At 62.3% G+C, this 27,572-nt stretch overlaps 1 protein-coding gene across 1 annotated transcript; it reads left to right on the top strand.

The window, feature by feature from the left end:
- On the top strand, positions 1-27,572 carry ESPNL (espin like). The gene is made up of 9 exons (XM_060151209.1): positions 1-294; positions 1,548-1,738; positions 3,395-3,581; positions 6,428-6,610; positions 14,654-14,785; positions 20,916-21,033; positions 22,077-22,186; positions 23,064-23,258; positions 25,343-27,572. The coding sequence occupies exons 1-9, from the start codon at positions 1-3 to the stop codon at positions 26,930-26,932; spliced, it is 3,000 nt and encodes a 999-aa protein (XP_060007192.1). The 3' UTR covers positions 26,933-27,572.

The raw sequence follows: 27,572 nt of genomic DNA, 5'->3' as shown, positions 1-27,572 counted from the left end.
ATGGAGGAGCAGCGGGCGCTCGCGGCCGCCAAGGATGGGGACCTGGCCACCCTGGAGCGGCTGCTGGAGGCGGGTGCCCTGGGCCCGGGGGTCACCGACGCCCTGGGGGCTGGCCTGGTGCACCACGCCACCCGGGCCGGCCACCTGGCCTGCGTCAAGTTCCTGGTTCAGCGGGCCCAGCTACCCGGCAACCAGCGGGCCCATAACGGGGCCACACCGGTGCATGACGCCGCCGCCACCGGTAGCCTGGCCGAAATGTGCTGGCTGGTGCGCGAAGGGGGCTGCGGTCTGCAGGTGAGCTGAGCGGGCACGGTGGCCGCGGGGGGACCCGTGTCCATGGGGATGCAGGGAGGCATGAGCCAAGGGCCGGATCCGGAGCCCTCGGCCTCCCCTGGGCACCTCGGCCCTGGGCTGTTCCTCTCGGGGAGTCACCACGCGGGCCCCACGGCACAGTCAATGGCGTCTGTCTCTGCCCAACATCCCTCCGCCCCCAAAGTGGGCACCTCCTAAACCCCCTCGCGTCCCCCAGCGCCCAGCACAGAGTGGCCATCCTTGTTCTTCCTCCCCACGTCCCACCCAGGGGCGCCCGGCCTTGCCAGTGGCGATCTCACGGAGCCCTTATCAGGCCTGATCCGTGGGCCTGTTTCCGAAGGGTCTAGAAAAGGGTCCTTACGAAGAGAAGCAAGGTGGGCACTGGGGCTCGGGAGCTGTGGGCACCGGCCTGGACGCCCGGGGGCCCCGGTGGGTGACAGCACAGGCGCAGCTGTGGGGGGCAGTGGGACGAGAACCTTGATGTGAAGAGAAGAGTCTCAGGGCCCGCCTCTCCCTTCTCCTGCCGCCCGGTGGGTGCTCCGTGTGGGGGTGAAGGACCACGGGAGGTCGGTGAGCCAGCTCTGACGGTGTAAGGACGTCCTCCCAGAGGCCGGAGTCGGGGGGTAGGCATCACCGTGACCCGCTCGGTCCGGGACGGGGAGGACTCGGCGGTCACAGCCTGAGCGTCCCAACAGCCTCCAGGCCGCCGTCCTCATCCTCAGCGGCTCTTCGCACAACCCCGGGGGCGGGAGCGGGGCCACCTCTGTGCCTGGGAGAACGCCCAGGTCTGCCAGAGGCCCACGGTGGATAGGGTCCCCGGCAAGAGGACTCGGGGGCCGGCGGGTGGGCGCTCAGTGGGGGTGGGGCAGAGGCCCAGAGACGCCGCAGCCCTGGACACGGGGCAGGCCACCGGCCGGCGCGGGCGCAGCGGGGCGAGCGGAAGCCGCTCTGACTGCGAGCAGAGAAGGGGAGGGAGCTCGGATGCTCAGGCTCAGGGACTTGGACCCAGAAAGCCTGGACTTGATCCTGGCCCTGCCGCCGACCTCTCAGTCCCAGAGACCTCCCTCCGCACGCCCCGCGATGGAGCACGCCGGACGGAGGGGCGGGGCGGAAGCTCTCCGCCGGGGTCCCGGGCGCTGTGGTGCCGGGCGGCTGGCCCTGGCCGCACCGGTGCTGCCGGGCAGGGCTGGGTCCGGGCCCGCCGCCCGCTCACCGCCCCGTCCGTGCCTCCGTAGGACCGAGACTCCTCGGGCGTCTCCCCGCTGCACCTGGCCGCCCGCTTCGGACACCCGGTGCTGGTGGAGTGGCTGCTGCGAGAGGGCCACGCAGCCACGCTGGAGACGCTGGAGGGGGCCTTGCCGCTGCACCACGCCGCCGTCAGCGGGGACCTGACCTGCCTGAAGCTCCTGACGGCCGCCCACGGCAGGTGAGGAGCCGCAGCGGCGCCTGTTGGGCAGTCCGGGGGGTGCAGGTGCTGGGGAGGCCGCACCGAGGCGGCCGCACCGAGGCGGCGGAGGAGGAGGGGCTGCCGCCTTGGAGGCGGGCCTTGGGGGAGGGGAGTGTGGAGGGACAAGTCTGTGGCCAAGGCGCGGGCGGAGAGCGCTCGGGGTGAGGCTCGGAGCGTGGAGGGGGCAGTGAGAACGGCGAGGAAGCTGCTACAGCAGTCAGAGCAGGAGGCGCTCTATATGCTCAGGCAGCTCCCGGCCCTGCCTGGGGGCGTCTCAGGGCCCGGCTTCCCCTGGCTGGGAAGGTGGCCCCCTCAAGCCACCCGAAGGGAGCAGAGGCTGTGCAGTGGACTTGGGGGCCCCTTCAGGTCGGCCTGAATTCTCCCTCCACACTGTCCGTTCCTGACACTGTGAACCCCTGTCCCACCGCCTGGAGTTGGTGGATGGCAAGGCGGGGGCAGCGGGCAGCGGGACTCCCCTTCCCTATCGTGGGCACCGCTGTGGCCCTTGCGCCCCACGAAAGATACCCTGGGCACACAACGGGCCATCTAGGGTGCCGTGCACGTGGCCTGCCCCCCACCGTCTGTTCTCAGGGCTACTGCCCTGGCTGAGGGTGGGACTCCATGTCCGCCCCACACCTGACCTGGCCTTTGTCCCCCAAACCCGCCTGCCTCTGTAACCACACGCCTTCTCCTCTGCGGGGCCTCTTGTTGGCCGGCTGGCTGTCCTGGCCACCCCACGGTTGCTCCTGGACGAGGCCGGACACCTCACTGTGGAACAGTGTTCCTGTCCCTGGGCCTTCCCATCCCGACCCCTCGGCAAAGGCCTTCGGGACTCGCCTCTGCGGATCTTCCCCAGAGCATCCACACCAGCTGCCCCGGGCCCGGCCGGCCACAGAGCGTCTCTTAGACCGGCAGTTTTAGAAGCAGTTTCTGTCATTTGAAAAGTGGAAGATTTCACATTAAAGCACACACAAGCACACGGGAAGGTCCCCTGCCCCAGGGCCCACATTCCCACCGGCACCGACCACAGGACCTAGAGGTGAAGTCTTTGTCAACAGGGCATGGGTCCGGTGTGGGGAGGGGCTGCCCTGGGGACCAAGAACTCCCCTGGGCGTGCAGCACCATAGAGGCAAAGCCGGATGCAGGAAATCTGATGACCCTGCCCCAGTCCATCCACATGGGGGCCTGGAATTCGGATGCCAGGGCTGGGCACCACAGAAGGGCTACTGCCCTGCTCACTGGCCCCTTGTACAGAGCAGGCCCCCAGCTCTGGAGGTTCCCTGACCCGTCCACTGCAGGCCCTGCTGGGCTAGTCACCCCCTAAGAAGCGCCCTCTGCCGGCCAACCCCTGGCGGCGCGCACATCTTGATGGGGAGGGGCGTGGGGGAGGGGAAGCTGGATTCCGGCGGCCCGTGCCCACCTCACCCCCGCCCCGATCCCGTGCCCTTGCGCCGTGCGCAACCTGTGCAACGCTACAGGTGGCCGGCTGGGCCCCTCACCTCAGCCGGGAAGCGGGGTGGCCGCAACAGCTCAGCCAGGTGCCGGGACGCCCCTCCCCGATCTGGGCCCTTGGCTGGAGCGGCTCCCCGCGACCCCCGGGGCCGAGCGCCCTCTGAACCCCGCCCTCCCCCATAGCGGCGTGAACCGGCGGACGCGCAGCGGCGCCTCCCCGCTCTACCTGGCCTGCCAGGAGGGCCACCTGCACCTGGCCCAGTTCCTGGTGAAGGACTGCGGCGCCGACGTACACCTGCGCGCCCTCGACGGCATGAGCGCCCTGCACGCCGCCGCTGCCCGCGGCCACTACTCGCTCGTCGTCTGGCTGGTAAGGGGCCGCCGGGGGCGCGGGCAGGGGAGGGCCGGGAAAGCTGGCAACTCGCTTGCAGAACCGCCTTCGAGCGAGTGGCTCCCGGCTGGGGTGGGCGCAGCACACCCAAACTGGGTCTCAGTTTGCCCGCAGGAAGTCCGAGGACCCACACGGTGGTTGGGGGAGCAGATGGGCCGGCCCATGGCTCAGAGCACCCACATGCCAGGCCCAGTCTCGGCCCCCCGGTGCAGCCCGGAGCCCACAGCTTTGACTGGGGGTGGCTGCGGACTGAAAGTCAGCCCCTGCAGGACGTGGGCGCGTGCGGGGCCCCCTGGGGGCTCTCCTGCCCCTCCCCCAGGAGCCCTCAGCGTCGGTGGCGTCCAGCTGCTCCGTCTCTGGTACAGGCAGTGCCTGGCCCTGGCCATTTGGAGCCCAGGGCCAGACCCCTCCCCTCTTGCCCGCTGGACCCGTGGAAGGGTTACCCGGACCTCTTTCCAGAAGGAGCACAGAGTGACCCAGCTTGGGGAGGATGCCTTCCGCCAACACTTCTTCCAGGGCTGAGGACTTCCTGGCTCCACCACCAAAAACCTGGCCTGGGAGCTCTGAGGGTCCATTACAGAGACCCGGCCAAGTCTCAGAGTGGAGAGGTCTCCCCGGGGAGGGGCAGAACTGAGGCTGGGCAGGAGGTGGCTGGGCAGGGGGTGGTTCCTGGAGGAGCGGGGGCCCAGCTCAGTCACAGTTGGGAGAGCCCGTGGGGTGGCGTGAGGCGGAAAGGCAGACCAAGGCCCCGGGAGGACCTGGGCTCTTTCCTGGGGCACTGGGGAGCCGCTGAAGGGCTGCGAGCTGGGAGCGCCAGGGTCTGCTGGCATCTCTGAAGGTCACGCAGGTCACTGGTGGAGAAGGGAGAGCCCTTCCTCACTCAAAACCTTCCTCCCTTCTCATGGGGCCTGCTTTTCCAGCCCTCCCTCCAGCAGGCCGGCCTCCCTGCCCCAGGGCCTTTGCACGTGCTGCACCTTCTGCCTGGTGACAGCTCCCCAGGTGTGCCTCCCCCCCACTGCATCCCCTGTCCACCTGTGTAGGATGGCAGCCACCTGGCCCAGCTCCCTGTCCTGCTCTGCTGCTGTCTGTCCTGCACCAACACTGATGAACGTTGTGTTTGCCTTCATCTTGGTGGTTATCTGTTCCCACCCCAGGCTGTAAGTTCCAGCTGCTCCAGGAAGCAGTGGCGCAGCCCTGCTGCTGCATTCCCTGTGCCTGGCACATAGTAAGGGCTCCAGAGATGTTTGATGAGTGAGTGAAGGAGGGAAGGAATCTGGCCTCCAGCCACTCACCTTGGCCTCAGAGGCCGCCAGCAGTTGCCTCCAGCCTCCCTTCGCTGCTGGATCTCCCAGGCTGGCCTCAGCCCCTCAGGCAGCCGCACCTTCGTACAGGCTGCGTCCCCTCCCAGGCCCCCTTGCTGCAGCCCCTCCTACACGGCCAGCTCCTCTCACAGGAGAAAGCTCTGCAGCTCCTGCGGCACTAACTTTCCCGTCTTCGGCCCCGCCCGGGCCGCTGGGTGGAGTTGTCCTTATGTCCCCTCACTGTAGTTCAGATCTTGGCCTCCCAGAAATGTGCCTGTCCCCAGACCTGGACTCCTCGCCCTGCGGGAGCCTGAGTCCTGGTCATCTCTGGCCGCAGGGCCACAATCGCAGCAGGTGCTCAGCACACGGTGTGGGAGTGAGCCAGTGGGCTGTGCAGGGCGAGGAGAAGCAGCTCGGAGCAGCGGGGGTGCAGGAGCAGGGGGAGGGTGGGCAGGAGGGAAGAATGTCCACCGAGCCCCGTGGAGCCCCACAGGGGCTCATCCCGCGAGAAACAGCTGGGGCCACGGGGTCCCAGGGCCAGAAAGGCTTTTCCAGATGTGACTCCCCAGCCCCGCCTCCTGCAGGGTGGACCGAGAGGGGAGGGGGCGGCGTCCAGCCTGGCTCACCCACTCAGCGCTGGGCGCCCCCTCCCTTCGGGGAGCTGGCCGAGGGGAGGGTCTCTGTTCCCGGCTCACTGGCCTTTTTCTAACAGACACGTTTGGCTGCAGTGAGCAGTGCACTGAGCCACTGAAAGGTTGTCCCTCCCACGTAGAGGCCGTTGACACTGGGTCACATCTCTGCTGTTCTCCCAGCCTCTCCCTCATGGTGAGAGTTGGCCGCATTCAAGGCAGGAAGAGGGAGAAAAGGGGGTGACGCCACATCCACCAGCCCCTTCTATCAGGAAGACAGAAGAAGAGCCCTTGACGTCTCACTGTCACATGGCTGCCCCGGTGCACGCAGTCCATTGCGTGCCCACGGGCCTGGCTGGGTGCCATGGACCAGAGCCCACTGGTGCCCTCACAGAGGGGCAGCTTAGGGCCCGTGAGGAGGGCCGGCCGGAAGTCACTCATGTGGCTGCCAGCAGGACGGGGCCCAAGCCGCAGGGTGACCAGGCTTGGGTCCACCATGAGGAAGGCTGCTCAGGACCCGCCTCCCAGCACCCCTGCATCTTCGTGCTGGAGATGTGATAGGGTACAAACAGGTCTGGTGCCAGGATGTCCTTTCTCTCCCTCCCTCCCTCCCTTCATCAGCAAACATCTGCTTACTGTCCCTTAGGTGCCGCCCAAAGGCGTTTCTTTATTTGATGTGTGAAACCAGCCCCTGGGGGTGTTCAGCTTACGGTCAGGGCTGGGGCAGATTTGGGGACCGTGGAGTCTCCCAGCAAAATCACCGAGCTCACTTCCTCCCATGCTGCCCGGGACGCGCCAAGAGGAGCCAGCTCTGTCCCAGGGCTTCCTGCCCCGAGGTAGGAGTGGTCACCCCCGTCCAGCCTCAGCTGGCCGATCCCCCCTCCTCGTCCCTCAGGTCACCTTCACGGACATCGGCCTGACGGCGCGGGATAACGAGGGGGCCACCGTCCTCCACTTTGCCGCTCGAGGCGGCCACACGCCCATTCTAGACCGGCTCCTGCTGATGGGTGCCCCCGTCATGAGAGACTCCTGGGGTGGGACCCCTCTCCATGACGCAGCGGAGAGCGGGCAAATGGAGGTGAGGCAGGGGCCGGGGGAGGGTGCGCGGTGGGGCTGGGGGGCCTCCGAGAGCCAGCAGTCCTGGAAGGCTTCCTATGAATAAGTCATTTAACCCTCACCACAGCCCTGTAGAATAGATGTGATTAGTCCCCTTTTACAGACAGGTAAACTGAGGCTCAGAGGGCCCGTCACTTGCCCAGGATCCAGACTCTGACCCAGCGGGGAACAAAATCCGTGCGCTCGGCCCCTCCCTTCGCACAGAGACTCCCCAGCTTCCCGCTCAGGGAGCGGTCTTCCTGCCGGTCCTCCCCGGAGGGCCTTTTAGCTGCTGGCCCCCTGATGTGAGCAGCCTGGGAGCAGAGCCCTGGCGGGTTCGCTATGATCCAGATAGACCTTGGGGGCTCCTGTGGCCCAGTTCCCAGGAAACAGCATCCAGAAATCCAGAGTAGGCAGGGACGGTGTTCAAATATTTACGGTCCAACGCTGGGAATAGACCTGGCCGTCAGCCACTGGCCCCGCACTGGCATCACCTGCCCACTGACCTCCTGTAAAGGCAGGGCTGCATCTGAGGGGAGCGCACAGGCTGACTCTTCCACTGCCCCACCCAGCAGGGCTCCAAAGTGAGTCAGCTCATCCCAGGACGGCTCCCGGGCTTTCCCGTGTCATTCCCACAGTGCCCGGGGATGCCTGCTGCATCTGCCGTCGTGAGCAACGTGCTCCTGGCCCAGGAAAGGCCAGTCCCGGGGGAGGGCTTTACTGAGGTGCAACCGGGTATCCCCTTTGGGCCTACATTCTGGACAGCTGTTTCCAGCTGGAACCCAAAGTGTCCCTGGGGCCCAGCCTGAGCAGCGTTGTGTAATGCAGCACAGGGCGGCCACCAAGAGTCATGGGAAGGCGCAGGGTCCTTCTGAAGAATCAGAAAGAGGCCCAGTCCAGCTCCTGGCAGCGCTGCTGAAATTGTCTGCCTCTGACTCTCAGGAGTCCTGGGGTCCCTCCTGCTCTCCACCCTCCACCCCTCCACCCCTCCACCCCTCTACCCCTCCACCCCTCCACCCCTCCACCCCTCCACCCCTCCACCCCACCACCCCTCCACCCCACCACCCCTCCACCCCAGCCCCCCTCCACCCCACCACCCCTCTACCCCACCCCCTCCACCCCTCCACCCCTCCACCCCTCCACCCCTCCACCCCTCCACGCCTCCACCCCAGCCCCCCTCCACCCTCCACCCCTCCACCCCAGCCCCCCTCCACCCTCCACCCCTCCACCCCAGCCCCCCTCCACCCCACCACCCCTCCACCCCTCCACCCCTCCACCCCTCCACCCCTCCACCCTCCACCCCTCCACCCCTCCACTCCAGCCCCCCTCCACCCCTCCACCCCACCACCCCTCCACCCCTCCACCCTCCACCCCACCACCCCTCCACCCCTCCACCCTCCACCCCACCACCCCTCCACCCCTCCACCCCTCCACCCCAGCCCCCCTCCTCTCACCCCTGCAAGCCACCACTCAGCCCTCCCTGGCTCAATGCCCCCAATCCGCCCCTATCTAGAGGGAGGGGAAGGGCAGGCGTGAACCTCAGTCCAGGCCAGGGCAGTCCTCAGAGAAGAGGAAGAGCCTGCAGTTACCCCTACAGTCATCCCTTTTGTCCTGGACACGAGAGAAGAAGCTGAGCAGGTGACAGGGTGGGAGGCGGGGAGGGCGGTCCCCGCAGGCGGTTGGTGGCCTGAAGAGCCCTGAGCCGTTGCAGCGAGGCTCAGGCAGCCGCCCGTCTCCCAGCCTCCGGCTCCGTAATCGGGAGGGTGGCTGGAGCAGCGCTCTAAAAACTCTATTTTTAAGCAGCAGCATGTTTTTCAAGTGAAATAGTCTATAGGAGCCCGAGAAGCTCGCCCGATAAGCCAAGAGACCACCACCTCCCACCCTCCCTTAATGCGAACATAAAATAGCTCAGGCCTCAAGGCTGAGAGCTGCTTTCCTCTTCAATCTGTTACGGAAACTCTAAACACACAAGAGCAGAGCCTCCTGCCTCAGCTCATTGGCCTCTCTTGGCCACTCCCTCCACCGCACTATTATTTAACAGCAAGTCAGAGAAGGCACATCTTTTTCTCCATAAATACTTCAGTGGACTCTTCTCCAGGAGGCGAAGACTCCCTTTGTTTCTTATCACAGCCTCAAACCATTATCAAGCCTAAAAATAATTCATGATCATTTCTTTTATTTATTTTTTTTTAGACTACTTTTAAAAATTAATTAATTAATTAAATTTTTTGGCCTGCGTTGGGTCTTCGTTGCTGCGCACGGGCTTTCTCTAGTTGCGGCGAGAGGGGGATATTCTTCGTTGCGGTGCGCGGGCTTCTCACTGCGGTGGCTTCTCTTGTTGTGGAGCACGGGCTCTAGGCACGTGGGCTTCAGTAGTTGCAGCATGTGGGCTCAGTAGTTGTGGCTTGCGGGCTCTAGAGTGCAGCAGGGCCAGTAGTTGTGGCACATGGGCTTAGTTGCTCCGCGGTATGTGGGATCTTCCCGGACCATGGCTCGAACCCGTGTCCCCTGCATTGACAGGCGGATTCCTAACTACTGTGCCACCAGGGAAGCCCCCAATAATTTTTTAATATCATCTAATATCCAGTCTGTCTAGTAGCCATCTAATATCCATTTCCCTGCTTGTGCTGTAATCAGGAGCGAAGCAAAGTCCACACATTATTGATTTGTGTGTTGGGTCTTAATCTGTTAGCAATTCCAGAAATATATTCATCCAGGAAATATAGGATAATGCTTCATTCCCACCCCACGCCACACCCCGTTTTAAAATAAATTCTATTTTATTTTATTTTTTATTTTTTTGCGGTGTGCGGACCTCTCACTGTTGTGGCCTCTCCCGTTGCGGAGCACAGGCTCCGGATGCACAGGCTCAGCGGCCATGGCTCGGGCCCAGCCACTCCGCAGCATGTGGGATCTTCCCGGACCGGGGCACGAACCCGTGTCCCCTGCATCGGCAGGCGGACTCTCAACCACTGCGCCACCAGGGAAGCCCCAATAAATTCTATTTTAGAATAATTTGGAAGAGTTTTAGATTTGTAGAAAAATTGAGACACTAGTACAGACAGCTCTCCCAGAGTTCACATCCATTTCCCCCTATTATTAACAATTTACATTAGCATGGTACGTTTGTCACAATTAATGTACCAAAATTGATACAGTATTATTAACCGAAGTCCATACTTCATTCAGGTTTCCTTACTTTTCACCTGATGTACTTTTCCTGTTCCAGGATCCCTTCCATGACACCACGTGACATTTCATCGTCTTGTCTCCTTAGGCTCCCCTGAACTGTGACAGTTCCCCCCCTACCCTTTCAAAACAAAACTTCAGAATGATGAGCTCGTGCCTTCGCACCCCCAGTGGGGGATGCTGAGAGTTTAGTATGTGTTTTGTTTTGCTGTATCTCAGTCTTTCTTATGTCACAAATCACACTGATTACTTGGTTTTTTAATTGAGTAAAAAATACATCACATAAAATTGACCGTCTTAAACATTTCTAAGTGTACAGTGCAGAAGGGTAAATATATGCACATTGTTTTACAACACATCTCCAGAACTTTTATCTTGCAAAACGGAAAGTCTGTACCCATTAAGCAACAACTCCCCATCCCCACTTCCCCAGCCCCTGACAACCACCATTCTCCTTTCTGTCTCTATGAGCTTGATTACCCTAGGGACCTCATACAAGTGGAATCATACAGTATTTATCTTTTTGTGACTGCCTTATTTCACTTAGCATAATGTCCTCAAGGTTCATTCATGTTGTGGCATGTATCAGGCTTTCTTTCTTTTATAAGGCTGAATAATATTCCACGGTATGTTATGCCACGTTATCTTTATCCATTCATCCATCGGTGGACATTTGGGTTCCACCTTTGGGCTATTGTGAATAATGCTGCAGTGAACATGGGTGTGCAACTGTCTCTTCAAGACCTTGCTTTCTACTCTGCTGACTCTCTAAAATGTTAAACCAACCTTGCATTCTTGGAGTAAACTCAATTTGGTCATGAAAAACGATCTCTTTTATACATAGGTGAATTTAATTTGCTGACATTTTGCTTAGGATTTTAAGTGTGGTAGATAGCACTGGTGTAATGGATCTCAAAGGTGGCTGCACACTACAACTCTCCAGAACAGGTTTAAAATATTCTAATACCTGAGCTCCACCTACCCCAGAGATTCTGATTTAATTGGTCCTAGGGAGCCCACGTATCAGGACTTCTTAAAGCTCCCCGGGTGACTCTGACATATGTCAAATTTGAGAACCATCTATGTGAGTAGCGTTAGCTGAGCGAATCTAGAAAGAGTTCATAGAGATGGTCGTTCTTTTCTTTTTGCGTTACTGACACAGAGTTTATTGGAAGACGGTCATTCTTAAAGCAGTGAATGTCGGAAGGAGTAGGATTTCTAGCAAGGGAGAGAGGGTTATAAGCGCTCAGGGTGCTAGGACAGAGTGGAGAGTAGATGCTGGGGCTTGTAGTGAGAGGTCAGTGGTGGAAGACCTTGAACTAGTTTTAATATTGTGTAAGGAGCCATCTGGGAGCTGCTGTGGGATCCCGAGAAGAGGGCATATGATTTCCTTGCTGTTTGGAGGAGGGCTCGCTGTGGACCGGGAAGTTGCCATAAGATGGGGTGTCGTCTGGGGCTTTGCTGATGAGGTTGAAGAGGCAACAGCAGAAGACAGGTGTAAACGAGGTCCCTTCAAGGTTTAGATATGCAGTTAAAACTCGTTGTAGTTCTCTGCCTAGCTTAACATTGCTGCTAATTCAAGAGAGAATTTTTATTGAGTATCGTGAGTCCCCAAAAAGGCGTTCCGAGCAGACGATTGCCTCTGTCGACTTTCTGTGCTGGGTAATTTTTTAGAGTCTTTAATGGTCGACGATTCATGTCCACGCTTTCCTTCATGCAGACACTCATTCAACAAAGAGTTATTGAGCACTTGCTTAGCATGTGACCAAGGATTCGAGAGCCAGAGAATATCTGCAGTGGATGAGGGGTCGGCTTGGGAAATTTCAGGGCTGTTTCTGTTGTTACAACGATTGGGGTGCTCTTGTGGGGGAGGCCGGCTAGCCCGCTCTTCCAGAACAGTCCTGCACAGTGAGGAAGGGTCTTGTGCCCCAAGCAAGTTCCCAATGAATCGGGCAGGTATGTAGGTAGAAAACCTGTTCATAGTTATCTGAGCTTCGAACCTAACTCAAGTACGTGTAATTATCTAAGCTTAGAACCTAAATTCAAATATACGTACACATACACCAATGTTTCTTCATCGTTTTAATATACATAAGAGTTTTCCAAGGATGGTCCGACTGTATATATTGAGGGAAGATAGACTTTTGTTTTATTTAGCACTTTACCCAAACTTATTCACTATTTGAGCAAATGACATCACCAATGGCAATGCTGAACCTGACGTTTGCGTCTCCACCTGTCTGATTTTTAACCGTGAATTTGCAATGATTCCACAGGTTAAAGGATAATTTTTAAAAGTGCTGGTAATCATGACTTTCATTCAACTATAAGATGAGCCTGTGTCAAACATTTTTATTTAATTCATTAATTAATGAGGAAACCAGTAATTCAAAGTGATAGTATCTTTTCAAATTAGAGTTTTCATTTTTCCAGATATATGCCCAGGAGTGGGATTGCTGGGTCGTATGGTAGTTCTATTTTTAGTTTTTTAAGGAACCTCCATACTGTTCTCCATAGTGGCTGTATCAGTTTACTTCCCCACCAATAGTGCAGGAGGGTTCCCTTTTCTCCACACCCTCTCCAGCATTTGTTGTTTGTAGACTTTGATGATGGCCATTCTGACAGGTGTGAGGTGATTGTGGGTTTCATCTGCATTCCTCTAATAATTAGTGGTGTTGAGCATCTTTGCATGTGCCTGTTGCCCATCTGTGTGTCTTCTTTGGAGAAATGGCTATTTAGGTCTTCTGCTCTTTTTTTTTTTTTTTTTCGTTGCGCCAGGTCTTAGTTGCAGCAGGTGGTCTCCTTAGTTGTGGCTGGAGGGCTCCTTAGTTGTGGCATGTGAACTCTTAGTTGCAGTATGTGGCATCTAGTTCCCTGACCAGATATCGAACCCGGGCCCCCTGCATTGGGAGTGCAGAGTCTTAACCACTGCGCCACCAAGGAAGTCCCTTCTGCCCATGTTTTGATTGGGTTGTTTTTGATATTGAGTTGTATGAGCTGTTTTGTATATTTTGGATATTCACCCCTGGTCAGTCACATTGTTTGCAAGTATTTTCTCCCATTCCGTAGGTTGTCTTTTCATTTTGTTGATGGTTTAAAATCTGTGCCGCTTTTTAGAATTTACAATTCCACGCCTAAATTTTCAAGCTTGGTTTTTACTTCCTTGAAAGCAGTGAACACAGCTGTGTTACGGTCTGCTATTTCTCAGGACTTTGTGGGTCTGTTTCTTTGTGTGTTGGGTCCTCTGGTTCTCGTTTCTGGTATCTTATTTCCTTGTGCTGCTGGTTTTGTTTGACTCGATGCTGCACATCATTATTTAGGGCCTCAGGTGACATCTTACTTGCTTCTGGCTGACAGGCACACGTGGATCATATTAGTCCACAATCCGGCTTGAGATTCCTGGAGCACCTGCGTGACGGGAAGCAGAGGGCGGGCTGGCTCCTGCTTCACCTTTCCTCTGAGGGCGGAGGCCCAGCCTGTGGTGGACCCTGAGCTGTTGCTGGTCTCCCTAGTCTCGTGAGCCTGTGACACAGCTGCTCTGGTTACAGCCATTTCTTCTGAGTCAGCCTGCTCTTAGGGCGAAAGCTGTTCTGAGTGGTGGGCTTATCCCTCGGGATTTTCCTTGTGTCCTGAGCTTGGTCTGACAAGCCCTCACTTCCTTGTTGCCTGTAATGTTCTAGGAGGGTGCCTTTCACATTTAGTCCATTTCGTACGTTGACTCTGGAGAGTGGACTGGTGGTACCTGCCTGGTTCTCTACTCCTTGACGCGGGTCCGTCTGCCCACCTGTTTTTGCCGCTGGTACGGCTACCTCACGGATTTCCAGACCTAACTCTTGGTCATCTGTAACCACCCACCCTCTGCTCACAAATGGGTCACCATTGTTTGCCAGCAGTAATCGCTGTCATTCGGGGGGAAAGTTCTCTCCTCCCCCCTCCCTCCCCCGGGCTGCCGTCCCCGCCCATCTGGGGCCAGGCCTGACACTCCGGTGGCCCCTGCTCCACTGCGTTTCCGCTGTGACCCCCCCCACACACGCTCTGGACGCACGGCCGGCTCCTGCAGCGCCCTGTATCCTCCCCCCGCACCCCATCGCATCCTCCTTCACAAAGGGCCCTTCACAGACCCGGATCTCCTCTCGTTTTGTTCTCCTCCATCCTCCCCTCTCCTCCCAGCTTCTGGGCCTCCAGGCCTTCCTCTCCTCCCAGCTCCCATCACACGAGCCCAGAGGACCAGTCAGGAGGGAGACAAGGGGGCCCAGGCCCGGCTTGAGCGAGGAGGGAGCATGCGTGTGGCTGGTGGAGCCGTGCGCTCAGACATAGAGACGCAGAGGGTGAGGGTGGGAGCCCCCAGAGCTCGCCTAGGCTTGGGGCCAAGAAGAGGGGCTCATCGAGTGCCAGGCCTGACCGGAGGCCAAGGAGTGGGCAGGGTGAGGTGGGCAGGGCACAGGCCCGGAGTCCTGGGGTGGAGCCACGGTGTTTAGCCTCCTGCACCCCGGTTTCTTCGTGTGAAAATGACACACGCCTCCAAAGGTCGCTGTAAAAATGGAACCCGGCTCCGTATCTGAACCCGAGGCAAGGGCTACAAGGGGAGAGTCGGGGTCAGGCTACCTGGCTAGGATCCGGCTGGGTCGCTGACTGACCAGCTGGGCCCTTGGCGAGCTCCTGAGCGCGAGCGCCTGGGGTTCCCACCCGGGACAGGGGCATGCCGGTGCCCGCGGGCAGGGCGGCCTGGGTCCGGGCACGGGTTCAGGCCGTGCCCCGGACTGAACGGCCTCGGTGCCCCAGCTCGGGGCTGGGTGGGGGGGCTGGCAGTGCGGCCACGGGTGTGCCCTCCCCACAGTGCTGCCAGACCCTGCTCTCCCACCGCGTGGACCCCGCCCTGCGGGACGAGGACGGCTACACGGCCGCAGACCTGGCGGAGTACCACGGCCACCGCGACTGCGCCCAGTACCTCCGCGACAGCACCCGGCCGGTAAGCTTCGCGGTCCCGCCCCCCACCCCCCACCCCGGGCCGGGTGACAGACCCCTGCCGCGCTGACGGCCGGGTAGCTGGGGAGCCGTCTGCTTACGCAGTGTCATTGTCACGTGAAAGGGCCTGGCCGCGCCTGAGCCGGTGCCGGCACCAGGGCTGCGACCGGGGCCGTGACAGCCGGGACCAGGGCTGGGCTGTGGCTGGACCTCGGCCGAGGTCTGCCCTCCACCTGGGCCGCAGTAACCACACTTAGGACCTGGGATCCATGCTTCCGGCCAGGGCTGCTGTTGGGTGATGCTGTGTCAGGCTGAAGACACCCCGGGGGTGGGAGCAGGGCCCTGGGCCCTGGGTGAGGTGACCCAGTGAGGCGGGCCAGCCCCGTGCAGCCCGGAAGGGGAGAGTCTCGTCCCGCCCTCCCACCTGGGCACGTGACCTCGCCGGGCCTCGGTCCGCAAGGGCAAGGGCCTCGTGGGTCCCAGCCCCCAGCACGTGACGGGCCACGCGTGTGTGCCGAATGAGTGGAGCAGTGGGCAGGCGGGTGAGCAAGTGGACAGGTGAGGGTGGCCGGGCGGGTGTGCGGTGGGGAAGCGTAGGGCCAGTGCCCTCCCGCCCGGCCTCCACCCCTGACTCCAGGCCCCGGGCGGCGAATACAGATCGTGCCGCAGTTTTCTGTAGCGGCCGCCCCTTCGGAAGGCGTCCCTGGGATCGCCTGGCCCTGCCTTCAGGTGAGAGCACCAAGGCCCAGAGGGGCGAGGCGCCCCCCACGCCGGGTCTCACCCGTGGCTGCCGTGCCTCCTTTTCCCTCGGGGCGCCCCCCCGGAGCATCCGTGACCAGCTGAGGCTGAGCTGCCGTCACCGGCCCCGGGCCAGTGGCCTGGTCCTCACCCGACCACCACTGAGAGCCTCTTGTCTCCACTGCCTGAAAGCCACACCCAGGAGGCCTTGGGTCAAAGGCCAGGGGTGCTTCGGGGCACACGAGTTGGGAGTCCTGGTTTGTCCTGGTGTCGTAGTTTCAGAAGCAGGACTATACTCACTGCTTGCAGTAATCAATGTACTGATTATTCACTAACCCTTCGGTTGGCTATTGTATGATAAGGGTTGTCGTTCTGGCTTGGGTTCCAGAAGTTGCGGGAACTCAGTGGGTTCCTGGTGTAGCGGACAGAGCTCTGCAGTCCAACGGCCAGGGACGCCCTGGCCGCCTGGGCCCCCAGCCTCTGTGCGGGCCCTGGGGCCGGCCTGGAGGGGGGGGTGGGCAGCTGCTCGGCTGCCAGGGAGCAGGTGCCGCCCGGCCTCTGGCTGGGGTCCCCTGCTTGTCCCCAGCCCACATGGCGGTGCCCACGGCTGAGCCTTCTGTCCAAGCAGGGTCTCTGCCCCCTGCTCTCCATCCCCAGGCCCTGGCACATCTGCCAGCCCCTCCTGGCCACTGTGCCCAGCTCTCCTAGGGGGTGGAGGCTCTGGGCGCTCTCCTGAGCCCCCAGGGTTTTGGGGACCAGCCCATGTCAGGCTTCCTGTGGTTTCGCCTGGTCCTGGTGGCCTCCTTGGTGTCGCCACAGGACACAAGGCAGCATCCCCTCTGCTCAGGACTCCCCAAGCCGGGCTGGCCTGTCTGTGTAGCCTCCTCTCCCGGCCTTCCGGCCCACGGCGTCCAGCCCGTCCACGTGCCCTGCCTGCGGTGGTGGAGAGTGGGCAGGCTGGGCCACCTCCCTGAGATCCACTGCTCCCCGCCAGCCCCCGCCTCACCGGCAGTCCCGGCCCCGCAGACGGCAGGCTGTCAGCTGTGCGCCTGATGCAGTATTGATGGAAACACGATATCCGGAGGTCGCCCGCGTGGCCTCTCCCTGTGTCGGGCTCAGAGGAGGTGCTGAAAGTCATCTTTTTCCTCTCCACACGGCCGCGTGCCTCTGCCCCCAGGGAGCCGTGGATCCCAAGAGAGGCAGCCTTGGGGGGCATGGCTGGACGGGGAACCGAGACCTGCCCTGTGGGAGGCGCCCCCTTCCTGGGAGGCTTCGCCGGGCCTGGGTTCACCGGCTGCCCATTGCGGGGCCTCCGCGAGGCTCGGGAAGGCCAGGCCCTGCCTCGACCACACCACCTCGACCTTGACCAAGCCTTGCCACCCCCTGGGCCTGGGGTACCCCTCTGCACAGTGACGGCTTGGGCCTCTCTGACCCCCAAGGAGTGGGCCGGGCAGCTGGGCTCCTGGCTGCAGGGCCAGGTTAGAGTGAGACGCTGGACGGCAGCAACAGTGAGGAGTAGCGGCCCAGGAGGGGGAGCCTAGCCCTTCAGCTTGCCCCCAGCCCGGCACTCAGCGCTCACCAGAGCTGGAGTGAGTCTTCCCGGCCGGGTGGCACCCCAGTTCTGAGCGTCTGTGAGCCTCGATGTTCTCATCTGTGTAATGTAACTAGGAGGCTTGCTGGCCGGTAGACGTGTGCCTTGAGCACACGGCGGGTGCTAATTTCCCTCCCCTGGTCCAGAAGGGCCCTAGGACCCCTTCCTTCTACAGATGGGGAAACTGAGGCCCAGAGAGGGCAAGGGACTCCCCTGAGCAGTCTCCTCCCCCAGGGAGGGGCGGGGCCTGGCCGTGCAGCCAGTAACCGAATCTCAGCCGTCGCCCATCTGTGGGTCATGATTTTCTCGGCCCGGGTGGCATTACAGGCCTGTAACCCGGCTCGCCACAGCTGTCCTCGATACATAATGCATGGCAGGCATGGCGCTGCTCAAATCTCATCAAAAACACAGAAAAGGAGACACCAGGCCATGGGAAGGGCACCAGCCCAGGGCCAGCTGACCGCCAACCTTAGGGCAACAGCCCCCTTTGGGGGCAGCACATGCCCAGCTGTCAGAATCCCAAATGTCGGGACCCAACATCTGCCACTCCCTCGGGTCCGCGTAGATTCGGTTAGTGTCCAGGGCCTGAATGAGGGACACGGGGATGTGGATACTCCTGTCACCTGGGAAACACCACAGCCGACCCCCGTCCCTGCTGAAATTCAGAGATCATCAAGACACCGTGCTAACAGCAGCAAAGAGGTCTGAGTGCCACGTGTGCCAGGCCCTGCCCGGGGCTCTCAGTCACCCCTCCTCTTCCCAGCAAAGGCAGAGAAACTCAGGCCTGGGGGACGCTGAGTGACTCCGCAAGGCTTCTCCTTGGTGAGGGTGGGAGCAGACTCCAGCCTCAGGGACCAGGTGGCATGAGGTCTCCCAGGCTGTGGGTACTGTACTGGCGCCAAGTCCATCCCCCTGGGCCCTGGACCAACTTCCTGCCTCTTCCATCTTCCCCGGAATGACAGGGCCCCAGCCACCCCAGCTGAGCCCTTCACTCTGCAGGGACTGGGAAGCCCTTGCCGCTCAACCCCAGAGCAGATTCAATTGCGGGGAGGGGCTGCGGGCTCCCAGGCAGGGGCAGGGAGCAGGGGAGACTGCGGCAGCCTCACAGCCCTGTCCTGGTTGTGCAGGGGCCCGGGGCCCACCTGGGACTCAGCCCTGCTCTGCCCATCAGACTGTCAGCGCCAGCCGTGGCGTCTGGGGTCCGACTCGACCCTGCATGAAGTTCCTAGGCCAACGGGCTCCTGCCTTGCGGACGCTGGAAGAAGACAGGGGATTCCTAGGTCGGAGACACACGGCAGGGAGAAAGCGTCGTGTTTGGTCGGATCCCCTCCCGCCTCCAAGTCCCAGTGTGACCGATACGGGCCCAGACGGCTGCTGCGCGCACACACTTGTGTCACGGGGGGACCCCTGAGCCTGGGAAGGCCCGTGTTCTGTAGCAGTCGGCGAGCAGCCTGCTCCTCCTTTTGGGTCCCTCCCGTGCAAAGGCAGCCCAGAGGAAGAGCGGGTGAAGCGCGGCCAGGGCTTTGCATCCTCGGTAGGGGCGCAAGAGACCCCACCCGCCTGCCTCTTCCTCCACTGCTGATGCCCCTGGACGAAAGGAGCAGCGGTTCGAGGGGCTCTCAGTCCTGGAAGGAGCAAAGAGGGGGGTCTCAAGTAAGATTCTGGTCTAGCTCTGCCCCGTCCCAGCTGCGGGCCCTTGAGAAAGCCCCTTGCCTCTCTGAGTCTTGGTTTCCCCATCTGTGCCTGGAGGGCTGTACTGCGGGAGTCATCCGGGTGGTCCCTTCTTGCGTGACCAGGGATCTCAGGTCTCCCCCACCTCTCCCGAGGGTCCGCTCCCCCGGCCCCTGCGCTGCGGAGGGTTAAGGCACAGTGGTAAGGGATCCCACACCCAGCCCAAGCCCGCCGGGCCACCTGACACCTCAGCCTTCAAATATTAATGCGACACCTCCAGCTCCTGGGGGCGGCAGCTGCGACAGCCCCCGACGGTCCAGGACAGCCACAGCTTCCTGTGCTCACAGCCCAGCACCTGCTTCTGAAGGTCCTCCCGGCTGGGGCCTGGCGGACACTCCCCGCCCTGTCAGACCAGGGCTCCTGGGCTCTCTGGTACAGATCCCTGCAGAGTGAGGTATGAGGTGCAGGGCGGTGGCAGATAAGGGGTCGGGCTGTGTCCCCTCCCCGTGGCTCCGCCTGGCCGAGGGTCCTGGATGGGAATGCGACTGAGGGGCCCGAGGCAGTGGCTGCAGAGGCGGGGATTCTTCTGACGGGAATCCCCCAGGCTGGGGAGGCCACCTAACGCCTGTGCCTCCTTGCCCACGGGAGGGACAGGGCCCACCTACAGGTGAGCCAGGGGACACTCAGCGTGGCCGGGGGACTTGGCCCTGCAGCTCCAGCTACATCACGTGCAGGGCTCAGTGCAAAATGAAAACGTGGGCTTCTTGTTAACAACTGATTAAGAATTTCAAGACAGAGACTGGAGAACCTCCAACAGAGCTGCAGCACGAGCCACCCATGCGTGACACCGGCGCCAAACCACGTGTCCCGCCTGGGGGCGGCAGGCTGGCACCAGCCCCTCTGCCCCGCCTGGCAGCCCTGAGGCCACCTTCCGCCGCAGCTACCCACTTGAGGGAGCGGGGCGAGGAGCTTTGGTCTGACAGCCAGTGGTGGGTGCCCAGGGAGACCGCCGTGAGTGGCCCTCCCTGCTGGGGACCCGATCTGGGGTGGCCATGTGCTCTCAGGCCATCCTGGCTCAGCCGGGAGCCACGTCATCTGAAAGACGGCCGGCCAGCCTTCTGACGTTCAGCTTTAAACCAAAAGGCAGCAAGCCCGGCTCTGGAGTCCTTGGAGGACAGCTCAGCGTCCTCCCGGAGAACTTCTCTGCCACCTGGGGAGGGACGCACCACCTGCGGCCTCACAGCAGCCTGCGTGCTCCAGTCTCGACTCTTGGCTCCCATTGGCCAGATGCAAAAGCTGAGACCTTGCAGGCCTCAGCTGGGGCGATGCAGGGGGCAGTGGCACCTCCAGGTCGAGGATTCTTTCCGGCTGCCCACCAGTCAGCGCTTGGGGGCAGGGGAGATGGTCAAGGCCAGGTCTGTGCCTCGCCCCAGACCCGGGGCAGACATGGGGTTGAAATGCGGGTGCCCCTGCAGCCCCAGACTGGGGCTGATGGACCTCCCTGACCCCAGGCTGCCGGGGACCAATGTTGGTGGTCTCTGTCTCCGGGTGGCCCTTGGGAGAGTGGCCTAGACACTGCATGGTGGGTCCTGGGCACAGCGCCTCTGCTCTGAGGCGCGGTCACACGGCCGCACTGTTTACGGGGCTGAGAAGAGTTGCAAGTTCGTTGTGGTTTCCCCTATGCCCAGGGCTGAGAGAGGGGGCAGGTCCAGGCAGTGTGTCTCAGCACAGTCAGGGGACAGTCAGGGAGGGTGTGTGTGTGCAAGTGTGCACGTGTCTCTTGTAAGGCCAAGGAGTGGTGAGTGAGCACGAGGGGGACACCAGACCCTGACCCAGAGCCCAGAGCCGCTGAGTTAAGCTGCCTCCACAGGGAGCCGGGCCTTGAGATGAGGGGTTCACCGAGGGGTGGCAGCTCTCAGACAAGTGCGTGGGTATGTTTGGGGAGCGCTGCTCACCAGTGTGGAGGGGTGGACAGAACCTCTAGGGGCGCTACCCCTCACTCCCGCAAACTTACCTCTCTGAGCTCCGTTCAGATGCACAGCCCCAGCCCCAGGGAGACCAGGCCAGGGCTAGCCTGCTGGATGCCTCCCACCCCCACCTGGGCCTCCCAGTGACCAGGCCTGTCTGCCCCCAGGTGCCACTCCTGATGGCGCCCCCGCCGCCGCCGCCGTTCCCCCCTCCTCCGCTGTCGGCTGCAAGGCACTCCCTGGAGGACGGAAGAAGAGGGGGCCCAGGTGTCGGGGATCCCGCCGGTGCGTACACGTCTCCAGGGAGGGCTGGCCTGGGCTGTGCGTGCTGGGAGCGGGCCTTTCCGGCCTCACCTCCGAGGTCCTTCGAAGGGGCCGGGGGGAGGTGGGGAGCAGAAGCCTCGGCAGCAGGGCACGCAGGACACTGAGGACAGGGCCGGGGCCACCCCTTCCGGTGAGCCAGCACCCCCGCTCTTCCAGGATTCCTTTATTGCCCTGTTGCCTTTTTCAAGTGAGGACAAACTCCACAACCACAATTAAACAGCCTCCTGCCCAGCCCTCGGGCGTCTCTCTGTGAGCCCTGAAGCCCCCGCGGCCTGACTCTCCTGCCGCTGAGATCTCGGGCAGCCTCCTCCCTTCTCTGGGCCTCAGCCTGTGCAGAGGGAAATCAGAGGCTGTGTCTGAAGGGGCCTCCGAGTCTGCTGCTGTTCCCTGAGATTCCAGCAGGGGGCGGGGGAGCGGTCACCACCCGTTAGGGAACCGTGACAGCACTTATGAAAATGAAACGACAATGGAATAGCATGAAGAATGTCAGCAGGCCCCATGTGCAGGGAAGGTCAGCGTGCTTCATGGAATGGGCTGTAGTTATACAGTCACACATAGGGGTGCGTGCGTGCGTGTGCGTGTGTGTATGCGTGCGTGTGTGCGTGCGTGTGTGTTTAGTGGAGGGAAGAGCGGTGAAAGGACAGGTTTGTGGTCTGATGGGGCTGCATTAGATCCCCAGACCACGGAACCCTATGCCCTTTCTAGCTCCTTCTAGGCTACAGGAGAGGCTGGGGAGGGGGGGACAGGCCATGGGATGGGATAAGGTGGGTGGAATGCAGGCTCCCCAACCGGCAGGGCTTGGAGGGGGCTCCAAGGACACCTCTGGAATGCCAGGGATGAATGAGTTTGCCCAGGTCCCAGGGCACTTGGCAGGGAGCTGCTTGGGCCTTTGGCTCCAAGTCCAGTGGTCCTTCAGGAAGGCCGGTCCTGCCCCAGGTCCGGGGTCCTCTGCTCCCCATCCCCCGACCTCTCTGACTCCAGCTGCCCCTTCCTTCCAGTGGCAGCGTCTCTCAGCCCAGCCTGGCCCGGCCAGCCTGACCAGCCTCTTCCGAGGGAGCACGTGACCCGCACAGCACCCCCGAGGGTCACCACCGGTGCCACAGCCGTCCCTATGGTGAGAACCCCCGCCGTATCCCTGTCTCCCAAGGCACCCCAGCCAAAGCCCGGCTGGCTTCTCACCGTGTTCTCCTATGTGGGCCCCAGCCAGGTCACTCCTGGGGCAGCCAGGCCCTTTCCTCCAGGAGGCCCCTGGGGTGACTGGCTGGCATCTGAGGAGATGGAGATTCCAAGGCCAGAAGCAACCTGTCTCCCCATCATAGTAGACGAGGGACACCTCTCTGATTCCAGGGGGTTCCAGTGGCCCAAGCCCCTCATCCTGACAGATGCTGCTGTCACGGTACAGGGAAGCATCAGTCCATGGGAAGGGTGGGCCTGGCGCCCACTGCTCTCCTCCTCGGGGGGCTCCCAGCGGCCCACTCCTTCTCTTTCTGGGCACCAGCCCCTTTTAAATGCAGCCAGCCTTTCCCTGAATGGGTCTTGGGAACTCTCAGCCCCTGAGATGCTCTTTTTGAGTTTGGGAAGTGCTGCATCGTGCTGCCCCCTTGTAGAGTTACAGTGCACACAGCACATTAAAGGCTCTGACAAGTCCTGCAGTCCAGAATTGGCCACCAAACTTGTCTATGCAACTGTTCCCCAAACGAGTTTGCGCATCCACATGGCGTGCCCTGGGCGGTATCTCTGATTGCCTCTCTCAGCCAGCAAGCCTCCCAACACGTGCCTGGGTCCCACAGGGCACAGCGGGGTCCCTGCCCTCAGAAGACTCACACTTAGACAGGCTGGGGGTGCTGTCAGTGGTCAGCTCCCCTGCCCTACCTGGTCAGCCTCCACCGCCCCTCCTCCCTCAGCTGCGCTTGCCCAGGTCGGTCCTCCCCTCCGCTCCCTCCCGGACCAGAGGCCCATAGGGGCCTTGAACGACCTGCCTGTCCACACAGGTGACGGAGACGGCAGCGGGGGGCGCCCCGGACAGCCTGGTCGCGCTGCAGCTGGATGGGTTGCCCGCGGGCGACCTCGACGGGCTGGTGCCCACGCGGGATGAGCGCGGCCGGCCCATCCCCGAGTGGAAGCGGCAGGTGATGGTGCGGAAGCTGCAGGCTCGCCTGGGCGCAGCTCCAGCGCCAGAGGTCCAGGTGGGGCCCGGCGGGGACGAGGGTGGGGGCGGGGCCCGAAAGGGGGCGGGGCCCGGCTTGGAGGGCAGGGCCGGATGGGGTGAGGGGCGTGGCGTGGTGGGAGGTGGGCGGGGCCCGGGTGGGACCAGAGCGTAGAGGGCGGAGGCGAGAGCAGGAGGCTTTGTACTGGCTGGTGGACGTGGAAGGTGGGGTCCCTGAGCACACACCTCGAGTCCTGAGACCCGGAACGCCACTGCGTGTCACTCTGTGGCCTCAGCTTCCTCTTCTGCCAGACCATGAAGCTGAACCAGATCAGAGGGCTGTGTCCCTTCACCTGTAACCCTTCATCTCTAATGATGTGGTCCCCACATGTTCTTGGATCTAACGATTGTATCCCGTGCCCACCGTGTGCCAAGCTCTGTTCTCAGCAATGAAGGAGACCAGCCCCGCCCCCTGGCGCTTATATTCCAGCAGGGAAGGCGGGGTGACTGGGCAACTGCGCTGAAGGTGGTTCCAAGTGCTAAGGAGAGAAGCGAAGCAGTGAAAAGGGGAGGGGGCTCCTCCGCCCGGGTGGTCAGGGGCAGCCTCTCTGGGGAGTGGCCTTGAGCAGGCGCCAGAAGCAAGTGAGAGGGGAGCCCTATGGGAATGTGGGACAAGTGATTGGGAGCAGAGGGAACAGCAAGTGCAAAGGTCCTGAGGCACGGATGGGCTGGCCCAAGGGTGGGCAGAGGTGAGGTGGGAGAGGGGTCAGGCAGATATCACCTTGGCGGAACCGTTGAGAATCTGAGCAGGGAAGGGCTGTGATCTGACTTGGATTTCAACAGGCTCCCTCTGGCTACCATGTGGACCGTTGTTGTAGAGTCTTATCCTGGAGGGATACAATTTTGTCTGAATGATGTGTTCTGCACCCTTGGTCTAGAGCTGCCTGTCAATACAATAATGCCAGCCATATGTGGCTATTTAAATGAATTAAAATGAAATAAAAATAACCCCCCTGCCCCTCAGTTAGCTGCATTAGCCACATTTCACTTCCGTAGCCCCAGGTGGCTAATGGCCACTGCAGGTTTCGGCATGCCATCCCCTCATCTCAGAAGTGTTGGGTGGCGCTGGTCTAATGGCCCAGCCTGTCCTCGAAGTCCGCGATGGACACCCATGGGGTTGAGGGTGGAGCCAGGCAGGGGTGGGTGGGGCCTCCTGCCACAGCCCGGAAGCCCTTTGGAATCTGACCCTGGGGCAGGGCCAAGGGTATGCGGAAGAACTCCGGGAAACAGGAAGGACAGACTGAAGGGGGAAGGGATTGGCCCAGTCACAGCCTGGCCGTAGGCTGCGAGTTCCCGTGCCCGACCCTTGTGGGCCGGACACTGCCCAGGACAGCAGCTCCCCCCCATCCCTGCAGCACCTGCTCCCCTCCCCGGGCCTCCTGGGACAAGGAATCAGAACTTACTTGTGCAGAGTGCCACCTGGCACCAGACAATCCCGGGCCTCTTGGCAACCAGGTGGCAACTCGGTCCCCTCACCTGTGAAATGGGGCAGATGCAGGGCCTCCATCAGGGGTCTCGGAGAAGTAATCAGGTGGGCACAGAGCTGCACCCAGAGGGAGCCCGGCTCGGAGTCTCTCTGTGTCGGTCTCCCCCGCAAACTGTGAGCGCTGGGGGCACAGCTGTATCCTGGTGCCAGGGGAAGCCCCGAGGGGTGGTGTTTTGGGTGAAGTTGGCCACGTGCTGCAAGAACGGAGAGCAGAGCTGTTGAGGCCGCCCATCCTTAGGGCTGCCGTCCAACCGCAGAAGACTCTGTGGAGGGATTGGGGGGCTCTGAGGAGAGAGAGTCTTTGAAATCAACATTGAGGAGTTGAGGAGGACATGCGGGTGGCAGAGCAGAGGCACCCTTACCCCTTCTGAGGGGAAGACTGGGCCCTCCAGGGTGGGTGACTGCCCTGACCCTCAGACTTGGGAACAGGGCTGGCCGCTCACCTCGTTTGCCCTCGGAGTCCAGGCAGTGGCCAGCGGGTGTCCAGCGGCTGGGCTGGGGTTCCCAGGGGAGCTTGTGTCCAGCAGGAACTCGCCATGTGGGCTGTGGCCCCGCTGAGCTGCCCTCCCTGTGCCCAGGACGACGGCGGGAGCACGGGCGCCACAGAGCAGGCGGCCTGGCGGTACTCGCAGACTCACCAGGCCATCCTGGGCCCCTTCGGGGAGCTGCTGACCGAGGACGACCTGGTGTACCTGGAGAAGCAGATCGCAGACCTGCAGCTGCGGCGCCGCTGCCAGGAGTACGAGAGCGAGCTGGGCCGGCTGGCGGCCGAGCTGCAGGCCCTGCTGCCTGCGCCCCTGGTCAGCATCACTGTCAACAGCCACTTCCTGCCCCGCGCGCCCGGGCTGGAGGGCGAGGAGGGCCCCAGCCCCGAGGTCGAGCCCGAGGGCTCCGCGGGGGCTCCGCAGGCCACACCCGGCGCGCAGCCCCTGCCCTTCTGGTGCAGCCACGTCTCCCGGCTGGTGCGCAGCCTGTCGCTGCTGCTGAAGGGCGTGAACGGGCTGGTGCCAGGCGAGGAGCGGCCCCCACTGGAGGCCCCCAGGGAGGCCCCAGCCAGCCCTCCGAGGAGCGAGGCCCAGCGCGAGATCCAGGAGTGTGGGGTGTCGGTGCGGACACTTCGTGGCAACTTCGAGTCAGCCCCCGGCCGGCCCTGCACCCCGAGCCCTGGCCCCTGTGAGCTGGGGCCCCAGCCGGGGCCGTGCCTGAGAGGCTGCTGGCCCTCCCCCTTGCAGCCCCGCGGCGGCCCGATCGCAGGGGAGCCGGGGCCGGGCGACGCGGAGGAGGCCAGCGACTCGGGCATCAGCTGCGAGGAGGCCCCATCGGAGGCGGGAGCTGTGCCTGGCCCCGACCTGGCCAGCCTCCGCAAGGAGCGCATCGTCATGCTCTTCCTCAGCCACTGGAAGAAGTCGGCCTACACGCCGGCCCTGAAGACGGTGGCCTGCAGGACCCTGGAGGCCCGGCGCGTGGAGCCGCGGCAGCGGGAGGCGGCCGGGGGCCCTCAGCTGCCCTCCCCGCCGTCCAGCGAGAGCCGGCGGCTGGGCCGCCTGTGGCAGCAGCGCCGCGTCATCGCCCACCTGCTGGGCGACTGGAAGTCCATCCTGGCCCACGTGCCCGCCCGGCAGCGGCGGCTGAGCCGGCGGCCCCACGGCCCCCTGTCCCCCGAGCAGTTCCTGCCCCACGTGGACGGGGCGCCGGTGCCCTACGGCAGCCTCACGCTGGACCTCTTCATGCTGGGCTACTTCCAGCTCCTGGAGTGCGACCTGTCGGCTGAGGAGCGCAAGATGCGCCACCTGCTCTGCTTCGAGGTCTTCGAGCACCTGGGTGCCCACGGCTGGGAGGCCGCGCGCGCCTTCCACAAGGCCGTGACGGACGAGGTGGCTGCCGGCCGCCGTGCCTGGACCGACGGCTTCGAGGACATCAAAGCCCGCTTTTTCGGCTCCAGCCGCAGTCACCCCTGGGGCGCAGAGCCCGGCCGCAAGTCGGGCCTGACCCCGCTCCGGCCCCTGCCCCATGCCGGCCCCAGCGGCGGCCCCGGGCCCGCGGCACAGAGGCTGGGGTCCGGCCCCCAGCGGGGCAGCTTCAACAGCGAGGACATCTGTGGCTACATCGACCGGAGCTTCGCCTTCTGGAAGGAGAAAGAAGCTGAGATGTTCAGCTTCGGGGAGTGAGATGGGCTGGCAGCCTGCCTTCCTACCAGTGGGGCTTCCGGTGTGGTTTTGGTCCTCTCCTCTTTTCCTTTCGCCCACCTGGTGGCCAGGTGAGCCTTGAGGGCAGGCCGGCGGATCCTCAGCGTGCTAGTTGCCACCCTGGTCTGCCCCCTGGCGGGAATCAGCTTCAGAGCCCTTCTCACCGCTGGCCCGAAAGTCAGTCCCCCAGTCGGCCCCGAAGTTGGATGACTTGCCATCTCGGCCCGCGCCCTTCTGCCTGGTCTTCCTTCAGGCACCTGTGATTCCAGCCCGGGTTTCCCCTTGGTCCTCCTTCCAGAGTCACCTGGGTGTCCCTTCTCTCAGTGCTTCTGGTGCCGGTGGCTCTGGTCGCCTCCTGAGCCTCTGTCTGCCCTCCTCGGGTCCTGCCTTGGTTCCTTCTGGTGACCTTGGGCCATGCCCCTTCCCCTCGTCCGTCCCCTTTCCCCACCTGTGAAGTGGCAGAGGAGCTGGAGGTTGGAGAGAACGGGATTCGACGGGCAAGAGACCAGACTCCCGAATTCTCCGGGTCAGGGAGGGACACCAAGGGGCTTTAGGGGAGAGGTGTCTTGCAGCCGTGCCGTGGTCCCAGCAGGCAGTGTGCTGGGGAGAGGTTTCAGGAATC

This window comes from Lagenorhynchus albirostris, chromosome 6 (genome assembly GCF_949774975.1).
Source record: "Lagenorhynchus albirostris chromosome 6, mLagAlb1.1, whole genome shotgun sequence".
Classification (NCBI taxonomy): domain Eukaryota; kingdom Metazoa; phylum Chordata; class Mammalia; order Artiodactyla; family Delphinidae; genus Lagenorhynchus; species Lagenorhynchus albirostris.
Note: the sequence above shows the minus strand (reverse complement) of the source record. Positions and strands in the feature narration are given on the sequence as shown.